The sequence below is a fragment of the Sus scrofa genome, chromosome 5 (assembly GCF_054392235.1).
Source record: "Sus scrofa isolate SSC_HxYL_T2T_F1_AM1 chromosome 5, Sscrofa_HxYL_maternal_Yorkshire_Landrace_v2.0, whole genome shotgun sequence".
Taxonomy (NCBI): domain Eukaryota; kingdom Metazoa; phylum Chordata; class Mammalia; order Artiodactyla; family Suidae; genus Sus; species Sus scrofa.
Genome location: NC_139387.1, coordinates 54,662,174 through 54,686,719, shown reverse-complemented (window position 1 = coordinate 54,686,719; position 24,546 = coordinate 54,662,174). Strand labels below are relative to the sequence as shown.

Here is a 24,546-nt window from a genome sequence, read left to right as displayed (position 1 = left end):
GAAAACTATTGGACTGTAATTTCCATCAGTTTTTAAAGTCTGTCCTCCAGATCAAATGAGCAGACCTCAAATAACAGAAGACTCTTTTGCTTTATCACTTCTGCCTTATCTTCCCTAAACTAAAAATCTTCAGTTTATGCTATTCATCCATTTAAAATGATGCTGATAACAAAACTATTTTAAAAGTCATGTAACACTTTAAATTATTTTCAGTGCTTTGTATATAAGACCTAGTTTTTACCTTTATGATTTATCTCTGAATGCTGAACAAGACATTTTAAGCATGAAAAAACGAACTGGCCCCTAGATCATACCACTAGTTTATGACGGAATGTAGCTAGGAACTTGGTCTCTTCCTTTTCTTCCTATCTCTTCATTTAAATAAGCATTTATAAACTACACTGAACATTCACTAACTGTAGTAGAAGCAGTAAATTTTGAAGGCATTTTGCTAACATTAAGAAAATAATCAGGAAGATTCATTTATGGTAAATAATAATCATAAATTTACAAATTTTTCAAGTGTTAAGAATTTTATATAGGTGTTAGGAACTTTTAGAAGGCAAATTAAAACAGTTTTTCTGGGAGTTCCCATCGTGGCTCAGCAGAAACAAATCTTACTAGGACGCAGGTTTGATCCCTGGCCTCACTCAGTGGATTAAGGATCTGGCATTGCCATGAACTGTGGTGTAGGCCACAGATGTGGCTTGGATCCTGCGTTGCTGTGGCTGTGGTGTAGGCCAGCAGCTGCAGCTCTGATTCAACTCCTAACCTGGAACTTCCATCTGCTGCAAGTGCGGCCCTAAAAAGACAAAAAAAAACCCCAAAAAACCAAAAAACAAACAGTTTCTCTGGGCGTTCCCAACGTGGCTCGGCAGAAATGAAACTAATATCCATGAGGATGCAGGTTAGACCCCTAGCCCCTCTCAGTGGGTTAAGGATCCAGCATTGCCATGAGCTGTGTTGTTGGTAGCAGATGTGGCTCGAATCTGGCTTTGCTGTGGCTGTGGTGTAGGCCAGGAGCTGAAGCTTCGATTTGACCCCTAGCCCGGGAACTTCCACATGCTGTACCTGTGGCCCTTTAAAAAAAACCAAAAAAAGTTTTTCTTTTGTTTTTGGCTAAAACTTCACCTGAGTTCAGGTTCAGGTTTAAGTTTTCTGATCATCCCAACCATAAGATAATAAACTAATATAAACCTTTTAGTTTGCCAAATAAGACTAGAATTCCTAGAGTAATAACAATAATAAAAAGTGTGAATTTTCTAGGACTTTATGTACTTCAGTCTGTTCAGATACCATTTCCTGCCATTTTCCCTGTCTTCATCTTCATCCACTCATATTTTTTGCATTCCTGGGCATTTTCTGATAGCTCTTTTGTGTTCCTAAGCAAGAAATGTCAGAATCCAAACATTTTTCCTTAAACAGCAACAACTAAAATTCACTGCATATATGAAACTTCACCTTTGGGGTAAAATCTTTTAAGGGACCCTAGAACTATATATAAGGTACCCAATTAAAATCACAGAAGCAGAAGTAGTTAATAATATATAATAAAGGTATCAGCTTTAAAACATGCCTCCAGGGGCATTTCAACAAAACCCAAGGTAAAGATCTTTCCCTGTGCCAAGGAGATGCTCTACTGAGCAGAAGCACATTGAAAAATCAAGGAGTGACAGCCTCCGTGAGAGACAGCCTGCCCTTATTCACTGGACATGGCAGGTGCACTCCTGCTGGACTTCCTGAGCACAACCAGACCCTCTAGTGATGGGGCAGATGGAGAACTGAAGAGGCTGTCCGCTTCCACAGGAAACAGAGGGCAAGCCTCTGATGATGCGATGACTTGGGGCTTGAGGCAGGTTGGACTACTGGAACTGTGAGCCTAGTTGCACATGGTTTGAGTAGAATGAACCTACTCTTTAGTTTCCTTTTTTCTTTCCAAATGTTTCCAAATGTTCATCTGAGCCATTTTCCTAAGGAACTTAACTAATGGACATTAGTATATAGAAAATGAAAACTAGTTAAGACCGCCACAATCAGACAGAAGCAGACTGGGAAGCTATGAATATAATTCAGATTAACCAGCCTCTACTTGGGACCCTGGCTCAGGCACCAGTCAGGGTCATCTCCAGTGTTTAGTCTTGCAGACAATGACCAGTTATTGAGCACCAGGAATCCAAGCTACCATGCGTTATTGGTTCCTTCACCTTGCATGCTCCTAGGATTCTTTACTGAGAATGCTAACATTGAAAATACCATTCCATATTCCCCAATCTTTGTTGTGCTTTCTTTCAAGAAACAACAGAATCATTGAAAGGGAGCAGGCTTTAGAGGGAAACAGTCTGCTTTTATCTTAGACTCTCCTACCTGTAAGGAGAGGATATTTATTATAGGCTCCCAATGTTGTTCCTTGCATCTAGAGAGACCTCAGCTCATGTTACCTTCACTCCCTTACCACTCTACCTCAGAGAATGAACAGTAAATTATTTGAATGGCAAATTTGAGAAGAGTAAGCAGGGCTTGCAAAGCTCAACCTCTGTCATGCTCTCCTTCCTTGAGAAATGGCTACAGTCATGCACATATTCATGTCTTGTCTTCCACGTTGGAAGTTTTACAAGGGGAGGCCCTTACAGGAGAAAACATACATCCATCTGGCCTGGCCTGATAGATCAGTCTGCCTATTTCTGAGCTGCAGCATTAGGAAGCCCACAGTTGCTGCACTCCTAAGCCACATTATCCCTTCCAGCCTTAATCAGTAATAAGTATGGTATTCTGGTCTCCATCTGTCTTTTTCCTTGTCTATCTCTTAAGTGGCTTAAAACTTAGGATCACTTTTTAACTGTGTTGACCTTGCTATAATTGTCATTATCCACTCATATTTGTCAAGTTTTTGAGCATCTTGTTCCTCTTCTGGTTGATATTTTATCTTCTTGGCAGGAATGTGAATGTAAAGTGCCTAGCACAGGGCCTCCAGTTAAAGTTCACCTTTCTCTGCTTTAACTTTAATTTTAGTCATCGCCCCCATCATCTTAATTCCTTCTTCCCTTTAATTTCCTCTATTAATTTGCTTTTTTAAATAATCCCTCATCATTGTCTTCAACACTTCCTTATTAAACTTTTCTTTCTTTAGACACTGCCCTAAATCAACCTAAATTTGGTTCTTAAAGTATGGTCCCAGAATCAGCAGGATAACATCTTTTGGGAATTGGTTGGAAAGGAAACCCTCAGGCCCAATCCCAGATCTACCCAGTCAGAAACTGTGGGGGTGGGGCCTAGCAATTTATGTTTCTACAAACCCCAAGGTGATGCTCTTGCACATCAAAATAGAGAAGCAGAGAACTAAATCATTGCTTCTGTTCAATTCCCTGACTTGTCTCTGCCCAGATTCTTTTCTTTTTGTGCCTTAGTCTCTTTGTGATTACCAACCATTTTGTTTAGTATCATTATCAATTGTTTCATACCTAAAAGCCCTTCCATCCTCCCAATCTCCATCCAAAAAGGTGGCAGGGGTGGTGGCGGGAGGTAACTAATTGGCCCTCAAATGATTTAAAATTAGATCTACAAGCCCCTTTTATATAGATTTTTTTTTTGTCCACTCCAATTTAGTATACCTAATTAATTGGAAATTTGGGCAACTCAGTTTGTTTTAGTTTACCAGGTGTTCATTTTCAAAGCCATCGTATAACATAAACCCACTCACAAATCTGCAAGCCTTTGCTCTGTGTTTTGTTTTTAATGGGTAAACAGAAAATCTACCACAGGAAACTGCAGGTAGCACTGAAAAAAAAAATTGGTTTTCACAGCACTGGTTTCCCAACAACTTGAAAAACATCAAGCAATTCAATTATCCTAAAGTTGTCATCCAATTTGTTTCTCTGTGGGAGAGCTAATATTCTTATGTCATGAAGACCAAGAAATTATTTGCTTTCTGGAATATGTGAATCTTTTCCTCCCTATTATTGCTGAATCTCTGAAAGACTATCTAGGACCAGCAGGGATAAGATGGGGGTTGGGACCAGGGGCAAAGGGAGAAGAGGTAAAGTGGGAGTTGAGAAAAAAAAATAATAATAATAAGGTGCTTTTCATTTCCAATGACCTGCAAATATCACAATGTAATTTGCTGAATATGTTTTTAAATTATCTTTTAGTAAATTTTAGCTAAGTCTAGGTACTTCAAATAATTGAATGTTTCAGGTATTTATTAACTTCCCCCCTGCCATTCATCAAATGTTTATGCAAATTAATTTTCAATGAACAAATTTTGTAGATATTCACAAGTATAATAAATTAGTGCTGATGTGAAACATTTTGGGGAAATGTCCTTCTTTCTCATGCCATTCACTATGAGACCTTTTGAGGGGAAGAAAGTCATTCACTCAAATTGTAATGAAAAGCATTTAGTATTTATTAGTGTGTAGGAGTCTTGTCCTCAAGGGAGTGTTTCATAACTATTACTCATTCAATCTTAGCTTCCCTGGCGGGGAGGGAAAGGGTGCCCACTGAGCCAAAGTCAGTGAGTTCAGTCATTGTTCAGCTCCATTCCAAAGGACTACTCAGTTTCAACTAAATCCCTTAGGTTCAAGATTCTCTGGCCAAGGCTTTTCTTTATGATCCAGCCCCAGTGGCAACAGCTCAGACATCACTTACGTGGTCTATGATCACCTTTCACCTACATGACCCTGGGAGGCATCCAAGAAAACTTGCTGAGGAACAAGGGCCTTCCAGGGTAAAGCAGACATTCCTAGAGCTTCGTCTTCAGAGCTCTCCTGAGATTCCCACAGTACCCAAAACACCCAGGTCTTATACCTTATTTTCAATATTCCAAGATCTTTACTTTGGGTGATGGTGATGATAGCGGTCTTCTTTCTCATTTTATCTTCATTGATTTTTATCTTTTGTACTCCTTCATCTAATAGAAATGACACTTTGGTCTCATTTCTTTCTTAAGTTTTCTTTCTAATCCTAGCTGATCAAATTCCTTCTGGTTTCCCTTTCTCTTCCAGCCAATTTGCACTCCAGGACAGGTTATTTCAACACTGTCCTTCTAACACTCTTTCCATCCCTTAACTTCTCTTGGATTTTTTTTTTTTTTTTTTTTTTTTTTTTGTCTTTTTGCTATTTCTTTGGGCCACTCCCGTGGCATATGGAGGTTCCCAGGCTAGGGGTCCAATCGGAGCTGTAGCCACCAGCCTACGCCAGAACCACAGCAACGCAGGATCCGATCCGCGTCTGCAACCTACACCACAGCTCACGGCAACGCCGGATCGTTAACCCACTGAGCAAGGGCAGGGACCGAACCCGAAACCTCATGGTTCCTAGTCAGATTCGTTAACCACTGTGCCACGACGGGAACTCCCTCTTGGATCTTTCATGTTAATCTTGGCCTCTGATCCTTTCAGCTTCTTTTCCTTTTCCACACCTGAGATACCAATTTTTTGGGAAAGACGCCAAAACTCTACCAAATACTTTTCCTCAGCAGTCCTTTCAAACACTCCAGAGGACCCCGCATAGCTTCATGCAGGATGGTTATTGGTTTGTGCTCCTGAAATGCTCCATCATAATCCCAGTTCCCTCTTTCTACGTAGTGGACCTTGCCATTTAATGTTACTACACTCTTTTCGGCCTCCCCCTTCAAATTTGCTTCCACTCTTTTCTTTCTTCCACACTGCTCCAGAGGGAGCTGTGCCCTTTCTGTATTCAACCTAGGCATCCCTTCAACCCTCTCCATTGCTTTCCTGGCATGTGCTCAGCTTCCTCTCCATCTCCTCTTTTCATGTCCACCCCTTGAATGCTTCTGTTAGGCTGACAAACATTCTCAGTACTCTCCTCTGAGAAACGGCAAACAAGCAAGCAGACAAAATCAGCTTCCCTTCGTTTTACAATCCCTTCAGATTATTATCTTCCTGGTTTCCCTTCCAGGGCAAATCTATTTTGTCCCCAACCTCTCGAAAACTGGTGAATGCCACATTCTTTCATAGAAATGGTGTTCTCAGAGGCCACCAATGATCTCTAGTCATCAAATCCAGTGAACTGTTTCATCATTCAGTTTACCTGATCTCTCTGGCATGCCTGTTCTCACTGCTTCTCTCCTTGCTTGGCTTTCAGGAGACCCACTGGGCCCTACCTGTGCCTCCTTCCCTCCCTCAAGGAGTCCTTCCACTCCCAACCTGTCAGTCATCTTCCACAGGTGCTTTCTCCAGACCTCTTTTCTCATATCTCTTCTTGACTTCTCCCACATTTTAAACTACTGCTTCTTGTGGATCATTCCAAAATCTAAATTCCAGCTGCCATTTCTCCCTTATACATTCCAGACGAAGGTTTGCAAGACTATTTCTATAGAGGATGGCTAGTAAATATTTTAGGCTGTGTGGGCTGTATGGGTTCTGTCATGACTGCTGAGCTCCTGTTGTTGTAGTGGGAAAGCTGCCACAATGCATAAATGAAAGAACATGTCTGTTTCAATAAAACTTTATTCGTAGACACTAATATGTGAATTTCATAGAATTTTCATGTATTACAAACATTGATTCTTCCTTGGAATTAAAAAAAATCAGGTAAAAATGGAAAAGCCATTCTTAGCTCTTAACAAGGCAGGCAGCAGGTGGGATGTGGCCGCATGTTGATCCCATCCCAGAGGCCCTGCCTAAGTCACATATTCCTTGCCATTTACTCCTCCCTCCCCATTGTGACGATGTTTCCTCTTTAAGGCTGTCTTCATTTTTATTTTAAATGGAGAGATGTGTACCCCATAATTTCCTGCAGGTGCAGGCTTCCTCTACATTGGGCTTAAGAAAAACAAATATTTATACAGTATTCCAATTTCCAGATGATGAAGTTGAGGTCCAATGTGGATGTGTCATAGAGTTGAGTAGTGCTGAGGCCAGCATTAGAAGACTCTCTAGGCCAGGACTCTAGATGAATTGTCACACGGCAGTCAATTCCTATAATGTGGGCTTATATCTTCAAACACAGTAACAGAGAAACAGAAAACTTGATCAAGGTTCTTTTCAGTCCTCTGAGCCAGATAATATTATATCTCCCCGCCATAAGCATGTTCTCTTGTCAGTCTGATGGATGGTTAAGATGCTTCCACTTAGCTAAGTCAGGCACCCGGGAACTTTTGGAAGAGGGGAAGCAGTGTTTACTAAAGCAAGGTTCCACAGATGTCGGCTTAAGGTTGAAGAAGTACTCTTCATGTAAGTAAAGATCTAGATGACAACTATCACAATCCTGATATTGGCAGAGGGAGTTAAAATCCAGTACTGCATTAAAAAAGCAGGGGAGAGAGAAACATTTGCTACTCAACTGTGTCAAGGAGAATGGATTGTTTTCCTGTAGCTAATGCCTATTTTATCTTCTTAAATGTATTGTATCAGAATTCACTGGGTTCTACGAAAAATACTGAAATATTCACTTAGTTTTTAAGGCTTTTTTTTTTTTTTTTTTTTTGGCCGAGCCCACAGCATGTGGATGTTCTTGGGCTAGGGATCAAATCTGCGCCTCAGTAGCAATGCAGGCCACTGCAGCGACACCGGATCTTTAACCTGTTGTGCCACAAGGGAACTCCTTATAAGGTTATTAAGGTCACAGATTCTTTTGTAACTCCTTTTCCTACCTCTCCAATTTTAGGATTGTGAGAAATAAATTCATTCCCACTTCGTTCAGGGCCTAAGTTTGCTTTTTAGCCAAGAGCCAATTTGGCACTATTTATTTTAACTTTCATATTTTATGTTATTTTGTTAATGTCTATTCTAACGGAAGAACTTAAAAAAAATAAATTATAAATGTTATTCTACTTTGTGAGGAAAACAAATATACGAAAACATTTAGTGAAGAAGTACCATTAGGTACAATACCAGCTGTAGTATAAAAAACAAACCATGAGGAATTCCCACTGTGACACAGCAGGTAAGGATCTGGTGTTGTCTCTGCAATGGCTCTGGTCACAGCTGAGGCTCAGATTGGATCCCTGGCTGGGGAACTTCCTTATACTATTGGAGCAGCCGAAAAAAAAAGAGAGAGAGGAAAAAAAAGCCAAATCATAAACATGTGTGTGATTCTACCCTCTTCCAATTTATATATTTTTTGAAATTCAACAATGTTAACCTTGCTTTGTGTTCATTATTGTATTATAAAGTGACCCCTGAAGAATTCTGTTTCTTGAGACTGCATTTGATCATAAGCAGAATTTGGCCCTAATTAAAATGGGATTATCATGGGATACTCTGTCAAAGAAATGTTCTTCTGAGGTGGGTATTCTTTTGCTTATTTTCCGTTAATAGGTATAATGAAGGCCAGAACATATTGTCCCTTTCATATAATAATTCTTTGGAAAATGTCTGACTTTGGTAAACAGGTTTTTATGTTTGAATGGAATATTAAATTAGCCTTATCCATTTCTTAATGTATAGTGAAACACTATCAGAATCAAAGAAAAATGTCTAGAGTTTTATTTTTGGAAGAAATTACTCTTTGGCTTATATGGTTTTTGATACTCAGAATATTGAGATATCATACAACAGGACATCTTGTAAAATAATTTTTGTAGCAGTTTTATACTTTCAACTAAGCTGCTATACATAAGAAAAAAAAGAGCCTCCATAATTTAGTGGCTCAAAGAACAATGAAGTTTATTTGTCTCCCAGGTAACAGTCCAAGATTAGTGTCCCAGCTTGATGGGCAGCTCTGCTCCAGTCAGTTACTGGAGACCCAGGCTGGCCATGGCTCTGCCATCAACAGCTTGCAGAGTTGCTCTGGTCCAGCTGGCTCAGTGGGAGAAAGAGAGGAAGTCTTGGGCCATGGAGATCCTCTTAAGCAGCTAAGACAGAAGTTCCTTGAATCATTTGTGCTCATAGTCCATTGGCAAGTATCCCCACCATAGCCTTACCTAGTTACAAGGCAGACAGGAAAATGCAGTTGCTCCATGGGCCCAGGAAGAGGGGGAAGAACAGAAACAGTGGAAAACGGCAGACTCCACATACTCTCTGATTATGCAAAATTATAAATCACCAACAATACACAGTGCTAGGTCTCTAGAATGTTATACAAAGCACAATGAAATGCAAGAAATAAACAACAGGCTAATTTTTTTCTGTTTTGAAAATATTCAACAAGGTAAAAACTGAGGCAGATCTCTTTGATTTTATGCCACCACATCAAAAAGATTTTATTTATTTAATTGATTTATTTTTTTTTAACCACACAGAGGAAATACCCAACTTAAAATAAATCATGTTTTAAAAGCTGGGAATTCATTTTCTCATAGAAACAATGTTCTAAACATGGCCAGTTTCCAAAATTATTTCAAAAGGGCTCATTTACCTCCTGTGGTACATCTGCAATGAAAAGCAGTGGAACACTGCACTGTACTGGAGCACTCAAAATGTGAGCTGGGAAAAGTTTTTAATAATATTTTTAGTAAGGAATTAAATTAATTAGAGAAGGATGTGGTTGGGGGTTAGGGCCTGGGGGTGGGGAGTGAGAAATAAATACTTGACTGCAAAGTCAAAGTGACCTTTCGAAAGTATCCTGGCAGTAGCTCTTCCTTTGAAAACCCACCAAAATGTGTTTGCCTCCTGCAAGGTTAATCATCAGCAAAATGAATGTGGTTATCGGCTGTGCACTACAGGTAGATTTTTGGAACAAAACGAGAGGGAGAATATAACAGACAGAGGTGCAGGAGGAGCAGAGTCTATAAAACAATCAGGAAAGACAAGGGAAGACAGGAAAAATCTCACATGCTCATGTCTCTATATCTACAAGGTGTAAAGAAAGAGAAAAGCAGAGGGAAGGACAGAGCTAAGGGAGGAGGAAAGGAACAAAGCCTGACATAGGCATGATCTCATAGGGGGAAAGATGGAAATAACTTGGGATTGCGTTTCCCCTGGTCCGACCTCCAGGAGTTTGATTACTGCCTGCAGTGAGGGTCTCATATTGGGGGAGGCAGCAAGAAAGTAACCACGGATAGAGAAAGAAAGTACACGAGCTAAGAGAAACTTAGGGAGTGACTGACTTCCATTTCATTTTTCCTTAATTGGCACAGGAAAATATGGTTCTCATTTTTTAAATTTTTTTGGCCACCACCGCAGCATGTGGAAGTTCCCAAGCCAGGGATCAAACCCGAGCCACAGCTGTGACAATGCTGAGTCCTTAACTGCTAGGCCACCAAAGAACTCCCTAGGAAATTTTGTGGTTTAAAATTAAGAAAAACAAAACATATCAAAATGCAAACCTTCATGGCAGAAAAGATATATTGAAAAGGGCCCCTATGAAGATATGCCCATCCAAGCCTCTTTGTATCTTTCAAGTAGACATTTGTTTTCTTTCTAGCCGTTCTATTTCAGTACAACTTAATGGTTCCCCTACTGCTTACAGCAAGACTTCTTAAGATGCTTGATCTTTAGTATAAAGGCATTTCTGAGCAGCTTGATCCGGGGGTAAGTCTTATGTCTTAAATACAGTGGAAGGCTGTTCTCTGTGAGCTCACAGCCCATTGATTGCAGAAGTCACCAAGGGATGCGGTTTATCTCACTTGACAACTGCACGTACTATAATCACAGAGACATAACATCGGGCTCCTCTAAAATTGCCACGAATTGCATTTGAAGCAGCACACAGTCTAACACTGGCAGTGGCAACCTGGAACCATCACCATGGGTATCGAGAGCCCACCCAGCCTTTTTAAAGCTTAAATACGAAACAAAGATTTCTTTAATTTCTGAAAATGAAAACACTCTTTGAAAAGAAAAATTCTCAAATTGGCTTCAAATTATTTAATCAAATGCTTTTTGTGGCTTCAGAGAATATTAATAAAATCCCAAACATGTCAGCACAATTTCACTCACAAATTTCTCTTATTCCAGCTTATTGCTATGTTAACTATTTTGCAGAGAGATACAAGTCTGTGAGACAAGGAAAAGAAATGGTGTGAAGTTTAACAAATACAAATGTTTGTTTGTAGTCCATCCTGAGCCTTAACTCTAAGCCTGCATATCTTGAGCAGGTCCCTGGACAGCTCTGGATTTGATTTCTCAACCAGAAACCAAAGAGATTGGTTGGGATGAGCTCTAAGACCCCTTCTGACTTGTAATGTAAATTTTTTCAGCTGCAGTGTGCCATGAGAGGGGACTTTTACTGGCAATCTTGGGTTACAGGAAGATGGAACTACTGCTACATGCCTATGCAAGACTGCTCTCTATAGACATCTCACAGCTGCTCTGGTTCCTTAGAGGCCGCTTGGATGGGTGTGAGGCCAGTGGAATTCCAGCAATAAAGACTTTTGGAAAAGGTGCCCTGTCACTCTTAAACCCTTCCTATGAAAACTGAAGCCCCTCAGCCAGCTTTACAAAGTGGCGAAAAGGCATTCACAGTCAAGACCAAAAAACTTTTCAACTGGCCCAGCCCCTCCTTGCCACGGAGCTATTAGAACACTAATGCCAAATCGCCTGGTTTATGAGTGTGTTTCATTTGTAGCAATAACGTCTGAGTGAGGATGTTTATCAGCACAATGGGGTGGGGGGGAGACAAAAACAAAAACAAAGAAGTGCGTGAAGAAACTTTTCTAACATTTGCCCTCCTGGTATTGGGGCTCATTAGGACGCTGAATCTCCTCTTCCCCAACCCCTATCCTCTCAGACTGAGAGGCTGGGTTTCTGGTCTTGCATTTGCCTCCTTGTCCCACTGTAGAAGGGAAAGCATCTTACTAAAAGATCTGGCCTCTAGCCTGAAACTTCTGGTTTCAGCAGTAAGATTAAGGATAATGGCTATCTTGAACTGGGGCCTACTCTAGGTCAGATCACTCTTATTTGCTAAACATTATCATCATCCCTTTTTACCTAGGCAGAAACTGAGGCCCCAGACAGATTATTTATCTGGCCCAAAGTCAGCGCCCACCTCCCACCCCCAACCCAAAACAGGCCATACTCTAGATGCTAATCCACTCACTTCACACTTTGCCTGGAGCCATCTGTGCTCTGTTCTCTTGCCTGCAAGGGTGGGGTGAGGGTAGATAGGAGAATAAAGAAGGGTTAAAAACTGACAACCAGCATTAGAAGACTTCAATAGATTTCATTCTTGAATAGTCTATCCTTTTGATAATTGTCCTCGCTCAGGCTCAGGTCTCTGAAGGGAGCTCTGAAAAGTGTATTAATTTGCTTTTCATTTATCTGACAAAAAGACTGATTTAAGCACCTCTTACAGGCATGGTAACTACTGAACTGGCTGCAGTAGAGTCTGAAAGAAGAAAATAGCACTCCAAGACGCAGTCTAGCCCTAGGAGGGTTATAATCTGGTACTTGGAAGCCTTTCAAACTTCTAAACCCATGTTACCTCCCAATGCATCTTCCCTTCTGCCTATGTTACTTTCTGCTGGTTTTAAGAAATTTCAAAAAAAAAAAGGGAGTTGTTACAAAGCGGAAACCAGTTTGACTAGTATCCATGAGAACACAGGTTCTATCCCTAGCCTCAATTGGTGGGTAAAGGATTCAGCGTTGTCTGTGGTGAGCTGTGGTGTAGGTCACAGATGTGATTCAGATTTGGCCTAGCTGTGGCTGTGGTATAGGCTGGAAGCTGCAGCTCCAGTTTGACTCCTAGCCTGGGAACTTCCATATGCCATGGGTGTGGCCCTAAAAAGAAAAAAAAACTCAATTTTCTTAAGTTTAGAAATTCAAATTTTCATCATTCATGTGAATTCTTCACAATCTCTAAAATATACCCTACGGATGTCCTTGAGAGCTCACAGGAAACTATTACTTATATGCAAAGTAGTTCCTCCCCCAAATCACTACTTCTTCCCTTTCCCAACCCCAGCCTACCGGAAAGACAAATTAAAATCACCTGCCTTGACTGACACCTCCAGGGGTTCTCCGTAGGTTTCCTTTTTCTGCAGAGCACCCAGGCTTGTGGGGGTGATTGCCCAGGTCTGGAATTTTAGCTCCCGTATTTCCTTTTGTCTTGTTAGTTTTGCTTTTTCAAATTTAATTTTTTTCCCTCCTAACTCCTTTTCATCCCCTTATTTGAGTCTACATAAAATGGCCAGACAGGACTAGATGCCTTACCTCCACAGACCCTCAGAGGACAATCACAATTACTCTTTTGTTATAAGAGAAGGGAAACTGACATGCTACTTGTCTTTGATTAATTTCTGACACTTGGTTCTAATAAACAGTGTTCTTGTTTGAACCAATACTTCCCTAGGAAACATTGGGTGCTAAAATTAAAACACAGAACCAAAAAACATTTCTGCCCTAAGGAGAAGAAAAAGATTTCCTTTTTCTTGGCTTACTCTCTGAAACTACCCAGGGCTGAAGTGATTATCTACTTCCGTCTAGAATCACTGGAGAATTAGGCAGTTTTTTCTGCAGTTTGACATGCTGTCATGACTCCTATTAGTACATAGACTCCCGGTTTTGAGGGCAACAAGTAACATGGGGCTATTTCTTCATAGAGCATCCACTCTTTGTCCATTTATTCATTAATAAAGCTCTAGTGGCCCACACTGCTCACAGGATAATGACTTTTTTAAAAAACTAATGCTCAGAAATCAATATATAAATTGAATGCTAGGAATGAAGTCACAGAATAAAGTAAAAAATAAATAACAGAACTATATTCACTGAATATTATGTTCCTGGTGCAAATTAAGCCTGACTTAATTTTTTTTTTTCTGGATTTTGAACTGCCATTTGGGTCATTATTAGTAGCTGGAGCAAGCCTATTCTGCCATGTCTCTTCTCTTCCAATAGCACCAATTATTTTAATTTGTGATTCATATATTCAGAATGTTAGAGCTAGCTGTGACATTTGAGGTAATTTTGTAAGCCCTTGCTATAAGAACAATGCAGCACCACCTGGAAATGAGGCCCCCTTGGAATAAACACACAGGAGGGGTCCACAGGGGACAGAGGAAGAAGAAAGGGGATGCCCATGAGGCAGCCAGATCTAACACTCAGTGCTGAGGTTTAAAGAACCTCTGTCAGATCATGCTTCCGGCTTAGAGAGGTCCAGGAAGACAAAGGGATTCACCCAGGGTCACAAAGCTAATTAAGCAGAACTAGCACTTACTGGATCATTTCCTAGCTTGGACCCAGTAAAAGACACATAAGACCAGGAATGTCCTTGAAAATGCACACAGTTGTCTTAATCATAGTCACCTGTGACTTATTTTCCCAATTTGCTTATAAACTGACTTGGAGACTTTGCAATTATTCTAAAACACTAGGTTAACTTGTTTTGCTGGTGAACAGTCCACGATGAGGCAGCTTTGATGCTGCTGGGCCTGTTGGATCCTCACTTCCAACCCTTCAGCCTCAGCACAATCTGGGCACCAGGTGAAAGGAACTGGCCTAACCCAGACCTCAACGGGCAATTCTACTTTAATCTTTGTGCCCTGAACCTGTGCCGATTCTATGCACCATTCTCTCAGCTCCTTTTGATTCTTGTCTCACTCTTTAACTACATATTAAAGTGGCGAAGAGTACAGAGTTTGAAGCCAGACTTCCTGGGTTTGAATCCCAGTTCTGCCATTATCTAATAATGGAATTTTGGGTCAATCATTTAATCTCTCTATGCTTTGGCTTCCTAATCTATAAAATGGGATAATAATATTATCTACCTGGTTGTCATATTTAAAAAGTTAATATATGAGAGGTATTAGAACAGTTTGGCATAGTGTATATTGAATCAGAACATTATAATTGTTGGCTTTGTTGAAGTATATTCTCACCTAAGATGCTGCAAATAATAACAACACTACTACTTACATGCCAGTCACTGCAATGAATGGTTTACACACATTATTTCCGTTAATCATGATAACTCTTTATTTGCAACCAATATTATCCTCTCTTTTCCTATCCCTTTATTTTTTTTTGCAGATCAGAAAACTAAGATCATAGAATGTGAACACTGTGCCATGGTCATTCACGTAGAAAGAAGCACAGTCAGGACTCGAACCAAGATCTGTCTTGGTATCTCTCCAATCTTTCTGAGAAAAGAGTCTTAGAGTTCTTTTATTTAAATGGGATGCCTTACCTCCCATGCAGGTCAGGCTGACTGGCATCCCACATAGGCTGAAGGGCAGCAGCAAGACGGAAAGGGTCTCCCCTAGAAGGTGTCAGGCATCAGATGATGACACCATTAATGTCCGAACCAGCCCACTCTGCCTTCTGCTGTGTCACATGGCACCCACCTGAGTTATATTGCTGAGGCCACCCCAACTCCTTGCTTATTTGAGTACAGTATCAGGAAATGTTCTGTTTCCAGCAAAAGGGTTGCTATTTGTAATCTTAATGTTGGTAGTTTTGGGAGTCATTTTTTTATTTCTACCCCAGCCTTAGGGCAAAGGGATCATTTCTTCCTTTCCCAGATAAGAAAAAAAAGAAATTATGATTTTCCTCCCTTCCTTCAGAGCCTATAGTAGACAGTATTTTCCACACATGCCCCACAGTCACCTATTCTCCTTGTCAATGTCATTAGTCTAACATGGTGTCTTCAGCAGAAGGTCTGGGACTGAAGAACCAGGAGAAGAAAAAGAAGAAAAGTCCTGAGTTTTCTAGAAGAACACCAAGCATAGCCTTGTCCCTGCTCCTGTACCAATGTCCATGTCTGTATCTCCTCTGGAGCTCTCTGTCTGCCTCTTTCTCTCCTGCACTGCATCCTAGAGCCTTCACCCATCACCTTCCAGGGCAGCCTTTGGTGCTCCCCTGAAATGCAGGTGAATCAACAGCATGGTCTCTGTTTTTCCCAAAGATCCACCAGTAGCTCCCATGCTGGGCTTGGCTCAAGGGACTACATTTTAAGGAGAACAGCATGGGAAGGATTTTTACTTCACTTCTTCTCCCCACACTCACCATCATATTTAGCTGTCAAACCATTAGAAAATGTCAGAGAAGCTGAAGTTGAACATTTGTTATACTGAGTAGTGGAAAAGCTGTTTGAAGAAAGACAAGTACAGCTCTAGCAGCCAGGGATGATAGAAATCCTGGTGGGAAGCTGAAGGACCAGCAGATAAACATAAGCAGGCAAGTACATTTCCAGGGCCAGTGGAAGAAAAGGAAGGGGGAGGTTGACAAGCGGACCTCAAGACATAAGCCTCAACCCAAAGTTCCCCTTGTCCCATCCCAGCCTGTCTGGATCTATCCTAAATTTTCTTAACATCCTTAGCTCCTTCCCTGCTGGGCACCTCACCTTGGTCCCTAAAGCCACCACTAGCTGCCACTGCTTGGCCTGAAGGGTAGGTGAGAAGAGGGAGTTCCCAAGCCCATGGTGGAAGAGTGGATGGGCTCCTCACACCCCTAGATGTGCTCTGAGCATATTCTCTCTCTCTCTCTTTTTTTTTTTTTTTCTTTTTAGGGCCACACCTGTGGCATATGGAAGTTCCCAGGCTGGGGGGGAAATTGGAGCTACAGCTGCTGGCCTACACCACAGCCACAGCAATGCCAGATCTGAGCTACATCTGCAAACTACTCTGCAGCCTGTGGCAACATTGGATCCTTAAACCACTGAGTGAGGCCAGGGATTGAACCCACATCCTCATGGATACTAGCTGGGTTCTTAACCTGATGAGCCACAATGGGAACTCCCCATATTCTCCTTTAGAAACAAGGCCACATACAGTGCTTGGCTCTGCAGTAGTTTTAGTGTGTGCTTTTGATGTTACAGGATTATTAAGGGTTGGGGAGGGGCTCTAACCCATATACAACATGCAGTAGATACTGTTGGTACCCTTCCCAGATCCCTTTCTTGGCCTAGTTCATGCATCCCTATGTGCTATGAGTGTTGCTTGCTAAATGCTGCTGCCTTCCTCTCAGAGAATCACCTTTGCCCTTGGGGGAGTGGGAGGTGCCTTGATTTAGGGGTTAGCACAACTCGCAGCCAATGAGTGACTAATGACAGGGGTGCAGAAAGTCAGTCTGTTTGCCCCAAGGGATCAACTCTGTGTGATTCCTGCTCTAGAGTTCCCCACTGGATCATTCTGATGCTGGTCTCCAGCTGAGACCATGTCTTGACTTTGCTTTCTCCCCTTGCCTTATGCTACCTCCCTCCTTCCTCTTCACGCCCTCAATAAATCACTTGTACAAGGATCCCTGTCTCTGGCTCTGCTTCCAGGGAACCTGATCAAAGATACATACTTCATCCATATGTTTATTAGAAATCGTTCGCTGTCACCAAGGCAAGATATCTTTGGGGAAACCCAAAGGTGAGATGAGGAGCAGCTTGACAGGACCCTGGGCCAAATCTGGACATATAACCCACCTCAATTTATAACATTCCTGGGCTGATGCTTAATATCTGCTCTCCTGCTGATACTAACAGACCATATTCTATCAAATCTGAAATGGAGATTTATTTATTCATATTCTAAGGTAACTTTTCTCTTACTACAGAATATGAATTATTATACTTACTAAAAGAATGAGATGTATAGCATTTATTATTAATAAATACATTTGTTACAATTCTTTAAAATGTGGCTGGATGATTCTGAATTATTTTGAAATAATTATTCTTACTATGATCATATAAATCTCAATTTTTTATCAGTTGTTGGGTTGTTTCCCCTCCATGAACCATAACACTGTTACTGTGGATGACTGGGTCCTTGATAAGGAAGCTCTGGTTAATCTAGCACTGGTATATTTCCAGTTTGTAATTAAATACATAAAGGCAAAGCAGAAGATAATTTAATCTTTCTGCTATGATTCAGAGGTCATATCAGGGTCATCACCATAAACCTCAAATACAGCATTGGTGAAGTGTAGGGAGATTGGTGAGTGGCATTCAGGTTAAAAGAATGCCAGACAGTCCAGATTTTACTGCATATACTGACAAAGATTCAACTTCAAACTCAAATACCATCTTTATTGCTTTCCCCCAATATACTGATCCTAGTATAGGCTTTTGTAGAGTCCCCCATAGTTAATCTCAGCTGATTAATCCATTCTTCTAGGCTATAATACCAAAAAAAAAAAAAAACCCCAAGATTTTCATTTTAATGGGATTATTCTCTTAAAAGACCTTCTACTTAAATAGGAAGTCAATCATATTATAAATCCTATTTCTGAATATATTGGTATTTACTCCTTTTGGTAAAACCCTTTATAGTTTCCACTTATAGTTTATACTTTATTTTCTTTCCAGACTATACTTCATTCTTTAACAAAATATACTGATCATCACCCTTCTGCCCTATCAAATTATTGGATGGTCTTTTAAGGAGTTGTTTATGATTCGGTATCTAACAATATTGTTACTATTATAAAACAAGAAACTTATTAAATTAAAAATTCCTACAGATCTGAGAACTGTTGGTTGTTTCTAAAAAAGCCTCTTTATGTTGATCAAATAAATCACAATTTTATAGATCTCTGCAATGTTTCTGTATGTGCACAAGATTATCATTAGGAATGGTAAAGAAAACCATATTAACTTGCTTTCTACACACATATACTGAAGAATAGAAGAGAGATGATTTCTTTTTTCCTTCCAAACTCGTCAGTAACAGTGACTAAATGAAGGTTTGGAAAGATATGCTGAAAAACTCTAAATAAGCCCATTTGTACAAATTTTAGTACATGACTTCAGGCTTCAAGATAGTCTTGAGGTCACAAGATTGTTGCTGTAACCCCAGGTATTACATCTGTGTTTCAGGCAAGAATAGTGCTTGCGTCAGCCCTGCTCACAAATGAGGACACACAAATAAGGAGTTTTCTTGGAAGGCCCATACAACACCTTCCATCCACATGGCCAATATTTAGTAACCCCTATCTTCAAGGAAGATTGTGAAATAAAACTTCTCACTGGGCACAACATCAGGTTTCTATTACTAAGAAAGAAGTAGAGAATGGGAATGGGATAGGCAACTAGAATTACCTGCCTCATCTGCTCTGTTAGCACCTCTTTCCTTAGAGGGACTGTGAGCTCAGAGAAAGTTAACATTATGTCATAATAATTTTTTAATAATCCCAGAACCTAGCACAATACCATATTTTTTATTGTGCTTATTAAATAAGGAAGAAATGGAACTCTCAGCTAGTATAGATTATAAGGAAGATCCAAGGCAAGTACAACAGATGAAGAGATTATATTAGTTTACTGTATTTAACTGTTATTCATTCATTTAACTGTTATTTCAAGTAAAATTAATTGAGCTCTCTGTCTGAGCCAGGCCCTGTTTCAGGCATGGGGGATACAGTGATAAAAACAACAGTCCCTGGTTTTAAGAAAGTGGGGTTGGGGGGTGGGGAGAACTGGGATAGGACACTGAGGACTCCACTGCTAAACAAACAATTTCAAGGCCATGTCTTAGAATTGAGGAGTGATCCTGAACCACTGTTTGAGGTCAGGAAGCTGTAAGAAGTCTGGGTGAAACACGGAGTGGGGAAAGAAGTAGGTTAAAAGAAGGAAAGACAGATTGGGGAGATAATCAAGAAACGTACAAGTTATATTCAGATATCTGTAATTTATTTCTGTCAGCACATATTTGTTTGTGACAAATTTTTCTTTTTCTCTTGGACACACTCATGAAAGGATTTCCTGACATATGGCCCTTAAATGAATGTGACTCCCTGACAAGCTTCTTCGGGCCTAAAATTGTTGTCACAACTATGTTCCATGGGCCTTATCTGAGCACCATGCAACTATCTTCTCAGCATCTCTTCTTACAAGGTAGTGTTCCCTGGTGGGCCAGTTTGGGAAATGCTGGTCTAGATACATATTTGTCAAGCTTATTTATATGATTCCACTGCAATAATTAAAAAAAAAAAAAAGAGTTTCCAGGGGTTTCCAGATAAAGGAAATTTATCCCCAGGAACTGTAGATGTGAACCTGGTTTTCTTAGTGTGTTAACACCTTGGGTTTCAGTTACTCAGGTCACCAAAGGGATACAAATTTAGTTGTACTAATGAGCCACCACTTCAGCAATCACACAGTCAAATAAGTTATCCCAATGATGATATGACTAGTAATGAAGACATTGTCCCTCTTCTGGCAAATAATTCACATTAGTTCATAACATACATGGCTAGAAATGGATCTACATCAACTCCTTTTCTGTTTGCCTAGCTTAGAGAAAATTTCCCCCTAACCATGAAGCAGAAGTCTCTCTCTCTCTCTCACACACACACACACAGATTTGAAGATGCTATCCTTGAAGATGGAAGTAGCCACAAGCCAAGGAATGCAGGTAGTGGCTAGAAGCTGGAAAAGGCAAGGAAATGGATTTTCCCCTAGAGCCTCCAACAGGAACACAACCCACACCTTGATTTTAAGATATCTGACCTCTAGAATCGTAAGATAACACATTCTTGTTTTTAGCTACCAAGTTTGTGGTAACTAATATATTTGTGGTTTAGCTCCTAAACTAATAACACATACAGTATACTTCTAGGTGTTGGCCCCGTGTGTTCATGCCCTCTGCTCTCCACATATATCTCTCCCCATTGAAATTTTCCTCTTTTCTTAATCTCTCCTTTCAGATTCTTTTCTTGAAAATCAAATCTGATTATGTCAAAGGGCTTGAAGTGCATGAATACTCACCCTTTCTAGTTACGTTACTTGCAGGGAATATAATTAGAAACCAGAAATAGGGTTGTTTACAAATCCTGCTAAGGACATTTGGTGTGATCCTAGGAAGGCTTAGCAGAGATGTGATTATAGCTAAGAAAGCTCAAAACAAATTGAACTATAGGCTGAAGAAAGAATGCATTAACCACATGGGGCTGAGGTGGGGAAGAGATTCTTCTGGGTTTACCCAGGCAGGACAGAGGTATATTCACCAACTTCTGCAGCCACCAGCAAGGCACACCCTGATTTGAAGGTAGGGATACCTCACTGGGTACCAGGATCCTAGTAAGCACTTCTCCTAAAAAGTGGACAGTTATTTAGTCATAGCAAGTCTCATCCTGATTTAAATGCTGGTCACATGAAAGTTGGTTATAATGAGTCATCAACTGGTTCACCTCTAGATGCATGATAAAATTGAGGTCAGGACCTGCCTGGTGACCAATAGAAACCAATAGATTAAAGTTCTTCTACTTGGTAAGATCCTGAGTCCTAGTTAACAATAGCCACAGTCTTGCCTGTTATCTCCTCTGTTTCAAGACTGCCATAAAAGGGGGATGATGATCACAGCCAAAAAAGGGAGGAAAGTCCTAAAAAGGAAGGCAAGGTCAACATGGGCAAGTGCCACCAAGGGCATGCACGACAAGAGGGAGATTGAATTTTTCCATTAGATCTGGCAATTAGGTGGTGACTGATGCTGTTCACTGGAGTGAAAGGTTGACGAAAGAATGAGAGCTGAGGAAACGTTAACCTTAAGGCTGGAAATCTCTGAGGATCTGTGCTCTAGGTCATCTTTAAAAGTTTCCACGGGGTTTTACATTTGAATCATAGAGAATGCTTCTTGTCCCTCAATTCTCCAAATGTTGGCAAGCCAAATTTGAATCTTAACATCTGTCTCCTCAGTTCACCTCTGAGGTAGAGGAACTAAAGAGCTGTGCAATAACTAAGGTCAAAAAACAAGAGGAAGAAACCAAAGGCCTACAAATCCAAACTCCAAACAAATCAAGCCCTGAATAGGACAAGCGGTAACAAGTTGTGCTTCAAATTTAATATCCCTGTCTTGATTTAAAAAAAAAAAAAAAAAAAAAAAAAAAAAAAAAAAAAAAAAAAGCAAAAACACCCAACACCAGAAACCCAAAAACGAGTGTCTGGAGAATCAAAAGGGACATCTTATAACTGGAATGCTTCTTTGAATCTCCTCAGCCCCTCTTCCTCCAAACTGATTGCTGTTCTTGCGTTGTGGGCATGTGTGAGCAAAAGTCTGGACCAAAGACTGGATGTTGTCCAGTGACTAGAGTACTGCATGTCATAAAAAAAGGTGAATAACAAGAACAACACACACATCTGCGTTTCCATAAGAAAGCACAGCTTTCCTTGACTATTTGCTATATTTGCGCGGGGGGCGAGGTGGGGGGGGGGAGCGGTTTTCTGAATCTGAGCCCAGCTCTTTCTAAACTTGGTTACTCACGTCTGATTCACTCGCTGTGTTTTTCGTCTCCTGTCTCTGTCATTGCCTGCTGCTGAGAAGGGGGTCGCTGAATCATTGCCACTCCAGATGAAAAGCAATTCAAACCCAGTCCTGAGGGGATGGAAGGGCCTTTTCTTTTTTTTTTTTTTAAGCGTCTGTGGAAAAAGCCTCCTCCTTGCTGGGGTGACAGTGAAAGGCAGTTTTGCAAGTCTCACCCCGGGGCTATGGAAGATTTTACTCCGTGAGCGTCAGTGAAGTACCGGTCATCTCACCGTTTCTAGCTTTCAGGTCCACTGGCCTCCGCCGACCCGGCGGAGCGGGGGACCGTGGGCCCGAGCGGCCTCGCAGCGCTCACCGCCGCTTTAAAAGCTCCCACAATGCAGCGCTGGCGTCCCAGTTCCGTTACAAGGTCTCTCCCGGCGCCGGCGAACCGGCGAGGAGAGGGCGGGGGAGTCGGGGAGCGGCGGCTGTAACCCGAGCACCCGGCCGAGGGGGGCGCCCCCGCGCCGCCGCTCTCGCGCGCTCAGCCCGCGGCCCGACAAAGGGGCGGAGCCGCCTGGCCGCTCGGCCCGGCCCGGCCCCCGGCCCGGCCCCCTTGCCCAGAGGCACCGGCCGCGGGAGCGAGCCAGCCGCCGAGTCCGCCGCCTGCGCTCGCCTGCCGCCCCGTACAGCGCCCGGAGTCCCGCTCCTCGTCGAGCCTCGCCTGCCCGCTCGCCCCCCGCACTGGCTCGGCTCTGGGGGCTGCTCCCGCCGGCTGCGCCGCGGCTGCCTGCGCGCTCGCCCACCCCTGTACCCCCGCCCGAGGCGTCCGCGCTCACCTAGCGCCAGGCGGGAGGTGAGCGGACAGGGAGCACCAGGGAGCCGGGGCCTCCCGCCGGTGCGGGGCGCGCGGCCCGCGTAGCGCAGGGGAGCGAGGCTCGCGGGGCTGCGCCGCCGGGGACGGGCGCTGGGCGGCCGCCGGGCTCCGGGCGCCGCCGCGTCCCCAGCGCTCCGGCGGGCCCCGCGAGGCGGCCTGCGGGGGCGGCGCAGTTGCGAAACTGAGTAAGTATTAACTTTACTCGGCGGCCGCGATCTCCGGGCAGCTTTCGGGACCCCTCCCTCCTTCCCCTGGAGCCTCCGGGCTCCCCCCTTCCCCGCCCCTCTCTCCGCACCTCTGGTTTCTTCGCCCCATCTGCCCTCGCCGCGGGCTCCCGCTTCCTCCGGTTCACCTTTTCCCCGCTGTCTCCCCTTTGCGCGTTCTCCCCGCCGCACACGCGCGCCTGACTGAGACTACGAGCTTGTTCCCAGTCTGTTTCCTCCCATTGCCCTTGGCCGGGGAGTTTAGAGGCCACTTTTGTTGGGAAGGGAAATGTACGTCTGGCTTCTTTAATATTTTTCTCTCCAAATGGAAATCGGATGCTTGCTTGCCGAGCGGCGGTTTGGTGAAAGCTTATTTTCTCCTTTGAAAAAAATGATTGGTTTACCGGTTTTTAAAATGTTTGAACGATTAACCATCCTCCGTCCCTATTCCCCCGTGCCGCCAACCCGTCTGGGGAGGGGAGTGCAGAAGACTTTCAAAGTAATTCCGTCTTGCAAACTGGAAACTTAGAGAGGATACGGCCCAGAAAGCTGAAAAAGATTGAACCTGAAGGGCCCTGAGCTTTGAATGTGGGTCCTCGTGTGGCACAGGGCTTACGCGCCGAGTACCTGGGTTCGTAATCGAGTGTTGCGTTGTTATTTTAACATAATAGAGCCGCCTGGTGTTGCTAAACCACTACTTTCTCAGCATCAGATGGCATCCAGTGCAGGGCAAGCTTTGGGTATAATTGCGGGTCAGATCTTTAGGCATTTAGACGGGAAATAGATGCAGGGCACGTTTCATAGCTGGTTTTCAACCCGGGATGTTAGCCTGTCAGTACATCAAAGCATTGCGTTGAAAAAATTCCTCCAGCCTGGTGCCAGCGAGGACCAACATTTTAGGGATTTTCTAGTATAATGTGGTTCAGCAGTTCTTCATTAGATATGTTTTGTTCGCAGGAAGCACCTTTAAATATGTATCGATCTCCGATTTTTCTGTCGGTTGAATTAACTACCCATTCTGGTAGGAGGCCCCAGGTAGTCTTTTTAAAAATTTTTTCTTTTCTCTTAAGTCTTTCATCGTTGGGTTGCCAGGAGTTGGTTTTCGTGCGAAAGAACAGAAAAAATGGGAAGACTTAATGTATTATCAGCATCCTCTTCTTTGCCTGGGTGAGGCGGTAGTGAATGCCACCTAGCCCTCTGCAGGGAGAGGTGCTGAGTGGAGGCAGGAACCAGGAGGCAGGACTGAGCACTGTCATTTTGAAAGGTGGCTTGTGTGAGGTTTTATCTTTTAGCTGGCATATTAATTGTACTTTTAATTCTATTTATCCTCATGGGGAACTCTCCCCAAACTATAAACATTACATGTGACCACACCCCACTTAAAGAAGACTGAGCATAACTTGATGATTGTTCTTTTGAAGGATCAAGACCCAACATAAATATAATTTGTAATGTAGATGGTA

General features: G+C 42.3%; 1 protein-coding gene across 1 annotated transcript in view; it reads left to right on the top strand.

Annotated features, from left to right (window-relative positions):
* The first annotated feature begins 1,712 nt into the window (after positions 1-1,712).
* LOC146403371 (uncharacterized) overlaps positions 1,713-24,546 on the top strand; it is a 120,681-nt gene continuing 97,847 nt past the window's right edge. The window contains exons 1-2 of the mRNA XM_085024875.1: positions 1,713-1,856; positions 22,221-22,859. Coding sequence (XP_084881001.1) covers positions 1,713-1,856; positions 22,221-22,859 — 783 coding nt within the window. The remainder of the gene's footprint in view (positions 1,857-22,220; positions 22,860-24,546) is intronic.